Below are 9,792 nucleotides of genomic sequence, written 5' to 3'. Positions count from 1 at the left end.
GTATATTTTCTCTGAAAAAATACAGAGACCTAACATAGGCTTGCATAATTATACAAAGGCTCACAGTAACTTCTTTAGCTGTGTCCCGTTTCAGGAGTATGGTTAAGTATAAGAATAAATACAATATTTACATCTGTACATTGCGGCTGGGGATGTCCGCCTCCTTGTTGTCCCTGTCAAGCTTGCCGAGTCGTGGACACCTCAACAGGCACAGGCCAGATGCAATATACAATTGAAAAGAGGGTGGGAATAGTGCAATGTCATATACTGTAGACTGAGGTTTAAGATTAAATCTAAATATAGTGCAAGGCAGTTCAGTGCAATGATAATGTATTAATAACAATATTGTAACTGTAAGATTGAAGTACACATGAGGTAGATACGCAGAACAATGTTGATGACTTTGTTCAGTGCAAGGGTGGGGGCTGTTTCTGAGTGTTCAACAGAGTGACTGCTTGGGGGAAGAAGCTGTCTTTGTGTCGTGCTACCTAGCACTGGTCTTCTGTGACTGCATAGACCGGACTTGGCTGGACCAAATTTTTTTTAAATGAGAGCCCAAAAGAACGGAATAAGAGGTAAAACATAACTGAGGAGACAGACACAGCCTGAGCTCTCTGACATTCACTGATGTGCTGTCCAAAGAGCATAGACAAACCGTTAACAAATATAAGGCTAATATAGGCTAATGAAAACCAGAGTAGGTTATATTATTTCCAGAAGTTACCATCACAATCACACCACTAAAGGCCTCCATGTTGCCCCCCTTCTCCATAGGCCTATACCAGGTCATTGTTTTGCACAAGAACATGTGTTTCCCTGGCTGGAAACTTCTTGTGAAGTTTTTATATATATACGAAAACACTTTAAAATTTGACATAAGGTGATCTTCACCTACATTTCTTTGTTCTTTGTCATCTTCAAAGAAAGTTATTGACAGACAAAGCAGACTTTGGACCAATGGCCCTGTTTGGGATCTATAATCAATCAACATCAGCAACAAGACGACGTCTGCTCTCTGCCGGTCAATGTTGGAAGTTCGGGAAACGTCATTATAAGGGGCCTATGTAAAAGACATGGAAACATTCGTAATTTTAAAACTTACCCTCACTTAAATGCATTCAAACCATGTAACTAAAAACAACAGTGCGATTACTTGTTCAACTGTGAGAAAGGTTCATCAGGTCAGGAGCTCAACAGACAGTGTCAGTGTGTCTAAAATGTTTCCGGTGTGTTCAAAGGAAATCCAAACTCTCATTGGCTAAAAAAAGCCGATGACCGAAGGAGTCCATCCCACATCCGTTTCACTCTTGTGGCAGATTTCCCGCGAAGACTGTAGCATGCTTGCATGTTGTCGAGAGTGGACCAACCTGCATTATGCAAGATCTTCTTAACGTATATCCTCGAAATAGCTATTAGAGAATATACGCAAAATGGCGAAACAGAGTTCACTTTTCAACTTTTTTACTAAATCACCGCCTGCTGCTAAAAGTAAGCCAAGTCCATCACCTGTCGAGGCTGATTTGCCTTCCTCGGTGCAGAAGTCTAACACATCTCCAAAAGAGGAGGCCAAACAAGCAGCAAAATCCGGCAAAAAGACGCCGGCAAAGCCCAAGGCAACCTCAACAAAAGCAGGCTTAAATAACTTGTTCGGGAAAACAACTCCTTCAAATGTTGTTCGAGAAAGGTGAGTTTTTCAATTGTGCTATTCGTGATAATTTAGCGATGGAGTGTGGGGATTGGCACAATTTACTTTAGCAGTTTTGTTGCACACCTGGTCGTAAGATAACCAGTAGTGCTAACCTGGTTGCTGCCTATGTTGTTTACTCGTGAAGTGATTAATATTGCTTTTTGAACTGAACGTTTTGTTGGTGTGGTTGTATGAAAGTTATTGTTTACGTGTGTCACCCATGTGTGGTGGGTAGCATAGTGACCTTGTTGACTTGGTCGACTTTTTAAGTAGATGGCCAGTTAATGTACGAAATGTCGATTGCAATGTTGGTCAATAGATAGCTAAGTGCCTTGCTAACGATGTCGCAGAACCAGATGGCTGCACAGTGTCCCATATTGAGCATTTCCTCCTGAGGCCTGAGCCGATTTGCTGGCGGGAATTTTAGGAAAATTTGGAAGAGGGAGGGGGCTCAGTGCTGTGGTCTGGCCATGAGTTGTATTTTTTGATTGCACGGCCCTAATCTTAATGACTGCGTTAGCTGGTTGGCACGGCACATTTGAGACATGTTTAGTTGTTTTACTTTGTGTTCGATCAAGTAATTTTTGTGTTGCACTTGGTCTTTTCGAGGGGCGTGATCATTTTCTTTGCATGTCTTGTCATTCTTGTGCAAACTTGTGATGGTGGCAAAAATACACTTGTTTGTTGATCATGATTTCTCTGTATTACAGCTGCAAAATTCAGGAGTTTAAGCTACATCAAACTAGTAGATTTATATGGCACTTACGAATACAATATGCTTGAGTGTAGCTCTAATGTTTCTAAGAATGCATCTTGCTTGTTAGTCTACATTCAGAGTTGTAGTCCTCTGTAGGTCCTCTCAATCCTCAGGCCCAGTCTGGTCTCTAACACATTGTTCTTGTGTAGTCCATCATGCACCTTCAGTGCCGGTGGTCTGGTGTGGACAAAGCTGGAAGGGCACCCCTGGTGGCCCTGTATGGTGGTGCCCCAGCCTTTAAGCGGCCAACAGATGCGGGGCAAGGGCCGAGACCAGCGCCTCCATGTCCACTTCTTTGATGAGCCCCCAACCCGAGGCTGGGTGAGCACCAAATATGTGCGAGAATATCAAGGTAAGTGTGCTGAAGTGTACAGCAGATTTGGAGTACATTTGTGTAATCTACCAGTTTATAAATCCAAAAACTCACTGTAGATGTGTGACTGACTGAAAATATAATCTTGGGTGTGGGTTTGTACCACTGCTTTTATGATTAGTAAAGTATCAGGTAAGTATGGCGTGTTAAGGGTTAATCTGAGAGTGTTGTTGACCTTCAACAAGATAACGATAACCGTTGTTTACCGTTTTGTCCATGCCAGGTTCAAACAGCACTGAGGCTAAATCAGGAGGCCTGTTCTTCAGTGGGAAGCCTGTGATTCGGCGCGCCATGGAGCTGGCAGACGCTGCCATGGCCAAAAGTACAGAGGAGAGACTGAAGATGCCACTGTGCACAGATCAATCTGATGATGAGGAAGAGGAGGAAGATGAGATGGAGGTGAGGCACTTCAAAGAACAGGTGGATGGAGGTGGTGGTGATAAATAACTTAGTACTACATGATGGGGCTATTAATAAAAAAATATATAACACAATTTTTCACATAGATCTCCGTTTCTCGAGGTCACCGGGTACTGTCGGTACGAAACAATTGGTTTTATGTAGCTCGAGTTACTGCAGCAAACAGCTAAAGTATCCAGCTACAGCGCTACACTCTGGGGGCATGAACATGGGGGCTCATGAACATTAGTGTAGCAACGTAGCTGGCTGGAAGCTCTAACTGTTGGCTGCAGCAACTCAAGCTAGTTAAAACCAATTGTTTTCATACCGACAGGTCCGACAGTACTTGGTGACCTTGAGAAACGGAGATCTATGTGGAAAAAAAATTACTAGACTTTGCTATAGAATACCATAAGTAGTAGCAATATGTACTTATACGTTGCATGTAGCAAAGACTCACAATTTGGTGTTGGCATATACACATTAAATGTTTTGTTGAATTTAAATAGACCAATTTATACTGCAGGTTGACAACTCCACCGTGAGTGATGAGGCGGAATCTGAGGAAGAGGAGGTGAAGTCCGGGCGACGCTCATCCCGGATGGCCGCTGAGAAAGGCCAGAAGTCCAAACGGCGCCGCATTGTGGTGGCATCCGACAGCGATGACTCCGGCGACGAGTTCAAGCCCGACAAGGCGGAAGGCAGCAGCGAAGAGGATGAGGACGGTGCTAGCAGCGGTGAGGAAGAGGTTGAGGAGGAGGAAGAGGAGATCGAGCCAGAGACCGAACCGGACAGCCCCGTCAAGCCCCTAAAGCGCAAGCGTCCCACGGAAAAGCCCGCGAAAGCCAAGCCCAAGGCGCTGGCTCCCTCAGAACCACCCAAGAGAAACGTCTCAGCCGCCTCATCCGCCTCATCCGCGTCGGCAGGTGCCAAGTCCAAACTCTCGGCCTTCTCAGCGCCGACCACCTTTGACAGTGAGAGCAGCGGTGCCGGAGGAATGGAAGGCGCCGTGACCGTGTGGGACCACGAGAAGCTGGAGTGGCTGCAGGAGGGCCGCAGGAAGGACGCCCGGCGGCGGCGGCAGTCCGAGGAGGACTACGACCCCACCACGCTCTACGTGCCGGACGACTTCCTGAACCGCACCACGCCGGGCATGCGCCGCTGGTGGGAGCTCAAGTCGAAGATGTTCGACGCCGTGCTCTTCTACAAGGTGGGCAAGTTCTACGAGCTCTACCACATGGACGCAGTCATCGGCGTCAACGAGTTGGGGCTCACCTTCATGAAGGGCGCGTGGGCGCACTCGGGCTTCCCCGAGATCGCCTTCGGCCGTTTCTCGGACGTGCTGGTGCAGAAGGGCTACAAGGTGGCCCGCGTGGAGCAGACGGAGACGCCCGACATGATGGAGGCGCGCTGCAAGAAAATGGCGCGGCCCACCAAGTTCGACCGAGTGGTGCGCCGCGAGGTGTGCCGCGTGATCACGCGCGGCACGCAGACCTACAGCGTGCTGGACGGCGAGCCGTCCGAGAGCCACAGCAAGTACCTGCTGAGCATAAAGGAGCGGGCTGAGGGCGAGGGCGGCAGCGGGCAGTCGCACACCTACGGCGTGTGCTTTGTGGACACCTCGGTGGGCCAGTTCTATGTGGGCCAGTTCCGCGACGACCGGCACTGCTCACGCCTGCGCACGCTGGCGGCCCACTACACACCGGCGCAGGTGCTCTTCGAGAAGGGCAACCCGTCGGCCGAGACGCGCAAAATCCTCAAGGCCTCGCTGTCTTCGGCCATCCAGGAGGGACTCAGCGCCAGCTCGCAGTTCTGGGATGCCCAGAAAACTCTGAAAGCCCTGGCCGAGGAGAACTACTTCAAAGAGAGCGCTGAGAAGAGCGAAGACTCTGGAGGCGCCGCCCTCCCGTCCACACTGAAAAGCATGACCTCCGAGAGCGATTCGTTATGCCTTACCCCTAAAGAGGGCTATGAGCTCGCCCTCTCGGCTCTTGGAGGTTGCATCTTCTACCTGAAGAAGTGTCTCGTGGACCACGAGCTGCTCTCCATGGCCAACTTCGAGGAGTACGTTCCAGTGGATGTGGAGATGGAGAAGTCGGAGGGATCGTCCAGCTTTTTCGCCAAGACCCGCCAGCGAATGGTCCTAGATGAGGTGACCTTGGCCAACCTGGAGATTCTCCAGAATGGATCCACAGGTGGTCTGGAAGGTACTCTGTTGGAGCGTCTGGACACCTGTTGCACACCTTTCGGCAAAAGACTTCTGAAGCAGTGGCTGTGTGCTCCACTGTGCAACCCGTCCTCCATCTCGGATCGACTGGATGCCTTGGAAGATCTCATGGGCGTTCCGGCCCAGGCGTCGGAGGTGACCGATCTCCTCAAGAAGCTTCCGGATCTTGAGAGACTCCTAAGCAAGATTCACAGCATCGGCATGCCTGCGAAGGGCCAAGACCACCCTGATAGCCGGGCCGTCATGTACGAGGAGGTGGTCTACAGCAAGCGCAAGATCGTTGACTTCCTCGCCGCGCTCGAAGGGTTCAAGGCCATGCAGGAGATCGTTGCCGTCCTGTCGGCTGTGACCGAGGGGTTCCGCTCCAAGATGCTCCGCCAGGTGCTGGTCCTGAAGACGGACGATGGCGAGGGACTCTTCCCGGACCTCTCCCCCGAGCTGAAGCGCTGGGACACGGCCTTCGACCACCAGAAGGCTCGCAGCACCGGCGTCATAACCCCCAAGGCCGGCTTCGATCCGGAGTACGATCAGGCCTTGAGTGGGGTCAAAGACTGCGAGAGGAACCTGCAAGAGTACCTGGACCGTCAGAAGAAGAGGCTCGGCTGCAAGACTCTCTCCTACTGGGGCACTGGCAGGAACCGCTACCAGATGGAGGTCCCGGACAGCGTGTCCGAGCGGAACATCCCGGAGGAGTACGAGGTGAGGTCCACCAAGAAGGGCTGGAAGCGCTACTCCACCAGGGAGATCGAGCGCTGGTTCTCGGAGCTGCAGAGCTGGGAGGAGAAGAGGGACGCCGCACTCAAGGACTGCATGAGGAGGCTCTTCTACAACTTCGACAAGAACTACAGGGACTGGCAGACGGCCGTGGAGTGCATGTCTGTGCTCGGTATGATAATAACGTCCGATCTTTTACACACACACACACACACACACACACACACACACACACACACTCTTACTCAGACACTGAGAGAAAGTGGAACACACTCACTCACGGTCTCATTCTCACAGTCAAAAGATTCTAAGAGATGGTCACGGTGGTGAATTTAATTAGCTCTTCCAAGTGTGGAGTAATTACTCCATAATGAGGTCAAGCATAAGTGTATGAGTATGCAATCCATCTGTGTGGAGGAGGAGGAGGACGGGGACAAAACAGTTTGAATGGGCAGATAGGGGAAGGGTCATACATATATTATGGAATTCGCCCCAGCTGTGTCAATAAGTGTTTGTTTGGCCCGAATGATTTCCCACCTCTTGGCCCTCGGCCTCTTTCCGTTTAGTGCCCTCCAATGGGCTGTTAATGCGGTTCTGGAACAGGCCATCGCTAGCAGAGAGGCTTTCCTTTGAATAATTGATATTGCCACACTGGCGCCCTTCATTCAGAATGCAAAGAGTGCACTGTAGCCTTTAGTGCGGCGCTACTAGTGGAAGCCGGGCTGTATTTGCCCAGATGATGATGATTATCTCGGTGAGCTATCGAAAGCGGCCTTTTGGCCATTAATTAGCTCTGCAGATGAAGCGAAGAATAAGCGCAAGGGGGAAGACGTGCGTAGTCATGTCTTCGGTACTGAGAGTTTAAAATGAGAGCTGTCGACAGTCGAGAGCGGGAGTCTCTTTTATGAAACTGATCATTAGCCTCGTCCCCGTCTTTGCTCATCTGTTCTCATTTAACACAGAGACTTTAAATATTCAAAAGCTCCTTCCGCCTTCAGGTAGAGGAATTATGGCAGCACATTCTATGGTGACTGTTGATTGCGCTGATCTCTAATCTAACTCGGGCTGCCTCTTTCGTGTTTTATTAGTCTGAATTAAGTAGACATGGCTGGGGCTAAAAGGATACGTGCTCCATTAGTTGGTGAGAGAGCAGTGCTAGTCAAGGGGGTATTTGCTCAGCGCATGCAGAGAGAAGGGCCTTTATGTGGTCTGTTAATTAGTTTGGATGTATAAGTATAAGTATATATACTCTTTTGATCCCGTGAGGGAAATTTGGTCTCTGCATTTATCCCAATCCGTGAATTAGTGAAACACACTCAGCACACAGTGAACACAGTGAGGTGAAGCACACACTAATCCCGGCGCAGTGAGCTGCCTGCAACAACAGGATGTATGTGCGTGGGATTTCAAGTTTAAAGTCAATGTAAAATGTGGCTACATGTGTTGGTTCAAATGGTTTTCACGTTGCTGAAGGATAAGCCTGTATGTACATTGTGTGTGTGTGGCAGATGTGCTCCTGAGCTTGTCGCGGTACAGCCAGGCAGGAGACGGGCCCATGGCCCGGCCGGAGGTGCTGCTCCCGGGGAGCGACCAGGACGCCTCCCCCTTCCTGGACCTGCGGGGGTCCCGGCACCCATGCGTCACCAAGACCTTCTTCGGGGACGACTTCATCCCCAACGACATCTTCATCGGCTGCCCGGGCGCGGAGGAGGACGAGAGCCATTGGGCAGGGAAGGAGAGTGCAACCTGTGTGTTGGTCACTGGACCCAACATGGGGGGCAAATCCACACTCATGAGACAGGTGGGTCTCAACAGACAGGACTGTTAGTGAGATGCTGTGGTTGGAAATCAGTTTACTAGTATGTAGACATTCTTTGTTGGCTATGCTTTTGATACGTAATTATGCAGCTTTTGTGCAAGTTTCTTACTAACCCTGTTGCTCTCACTCAGTTGAAGTTACACAGTAAACAAAGTTACACAGGAAACAAACATCTCTCACCACCCACACCTTTCAGATGTCCCCAAAAGTAAAGTATTTGTGTTGAATAATAAGGCTAGGGGATCAGTCATTGGTACCATATTTAAAAACATGTTTTCCTATCAATACAACTTTTCACTGGTTGGTTTTTGTCAACCTTCATGCTTGATTGTTGCATACCCTACACCCACCACCTGTGCCAACAGTTTGTTTGGTGAGGCAGGAAGGAGACTGTGGTTTAACACAGGCACACTGCTTATCTTAGTTGTACCACAACAGGCAACAGCTCTATAGTAAAACATATAGAGTTCATATTGACAGTTAGGAACTGTCATCCCCTCAGTTGCTAGTTTTTTTCATAGCTTCAAAATGATGAAACACATTTGCCTTAAACATTTTATCCCTATGATGTATTTGTCTCATGTTGAATCCCTATTCTTCTCCGCGTATAATGAAATTTAATTCAGTATGAAATCAGTTTAATATGAACTCTTCATGTAGCTTCCAAATGAATGTTCAGTCGGTAGGACCAATGTACCTTCCGCAAGAGTGGTGTTCCCCCTGCCATTGGTTGATTCCCTCTCTACACATCAAACTGGTGTGAGCTTTCTGACACAAAATGGCTGCCATGTGTCACCCAGATGGGTGCTACACATTGGTGGTGGTTGTAGTGAGAGACACCCCCCCCCCCCTTCACAGCAAAGCGCTTTGGGTAGAAAAGTGCTTTATCAATTAAAACAGCGATGTAGTGGTAAAATAAGAGGTGGGTAAACTATGATTTCTGTGATCACGAGGTGGACTGCGCCATGCTTTTGGATTTTTAAAAAAGGCATTCAGAACATGTTTGATGATGGTGGAGGTTATTGTCCAATGTTTATAACAATATCAGTGGTGGGCAATTCCACGCAAAACTGTCATGTCCATAACGGCAACTAAATACCATGGCATTGTGTTGGTGTTATGGGTGTGACGGTTTTGCGTGAAATTGCCCTGGTATTAAATGGTTCCTAGAGTATACATATCGTGAATGTGGATAATACAGTGTGATTTTTAAATGTTAAAAGTTGGAATTGGTGAATAAACTCTTTTGAGGTAAGAGGTAGATAAACTCTTTCTGAAACTTCAGAGGTGGTTAAACTGTGTTTTCTTGCGTTTAGCCTCCACTACATCCCTGAATGAAAATGTGTTGTTGTTGTTCTTGTTTACTAACCTGCTGACTCCTCTCCTTCCCGTCCAGTGTGGGCTGATAGTCATCCTGGGCCAGCTGGGCTGCTACGTGCCTGCCGAGTCCCTGCGCTTCACCCCCGTGGACAGAGTCTTCACCCGCCTGGGGGCCTCCGACCGCATCATGGCTGGTGAGTTAAAAACCACAAGCCGGTGGTTGTGCGCCAAAGCATGGTACTGGCAGTGCCACATACAGATCAGGTCACTCTGCTGGTTTGATTCCACTATCGTGATGTTCACCAACTACACAATGATTGAATGTAAGTCTTAATATTGTACTTATACTGCCTTTGGGAGACGTCATTTAAAAACTGTTAACTGTTAATTATAACTATTGTAAGGTTCATTTTCTGTAAGTCACTTTGGACAAAAGCGTCTGCTACATATAATAACCATAACCATGTAGTTTTAGCTGCGTCACATTTCATGTCTG

The 9,792-nt window shown here is 48.6% G+C and overlaps 1 protein-coding gene across 1 annotated transcript in view; it reads left to right on the top strand.

Moving 5' to 3' along the window:
* Positions 1-1,324: 1,324 nt before the first annotated feature.
* msh6 (mutS homolog 6 (E. coli)) overlaps positions 1,325-9,792 on the top strand; it is a 10,597-nt gene continuing 2,129 nt past the window's right edge. The window contains exons 1-6 of the mRNA XM_076285805.1: positions 1,325-1,684; positions 2,594-2,796; positions 3,041-3,216; positions 3,743-6,329; positions 7,666-7,958; positions 9,373-9,490. Coding sequence (XP_076141920.1) covers positions 1,431-1,684; positions 2,594-2,796; positions 3,041-3,216; positions 3,743-6,329; positions 7,666-7,958; positions 9,373-9,490 — 3,631 coding nt within the window. The 5' untranslated portion in view covers positions 1,325-1,430. The remainder of the gene's footprint in view (positions 1,685-2,593; positions 2,797-3,040; positions 3,217-3,742; positions 6,330-7,665; positions 7,959-9,372; positions 9,491-9,792) is intronic.

This window comes from Alosa pseudoharengus, unplaced genomic scaffold (assembly GCF_046254945.1).
Source record: "Alosa pseudoharengus isolate Yale_2024_CS ecotype anadromous, Long Island Sound unplaced genomic scaffold, YU_APseudo_1.1 YU_APseudo_1.1_scf_15, whole genome shotgun sequence".
NCBI classification, from domain to species: Eukaryota; Metazoa; Chordata; class Actinopteri; order Clupeiformes; family Clupeidae; genus Alosa; species Alosa pseudoharengus.
This window is presented reverse-complemented; position numbering and strand designations above follow the sequence as displayed.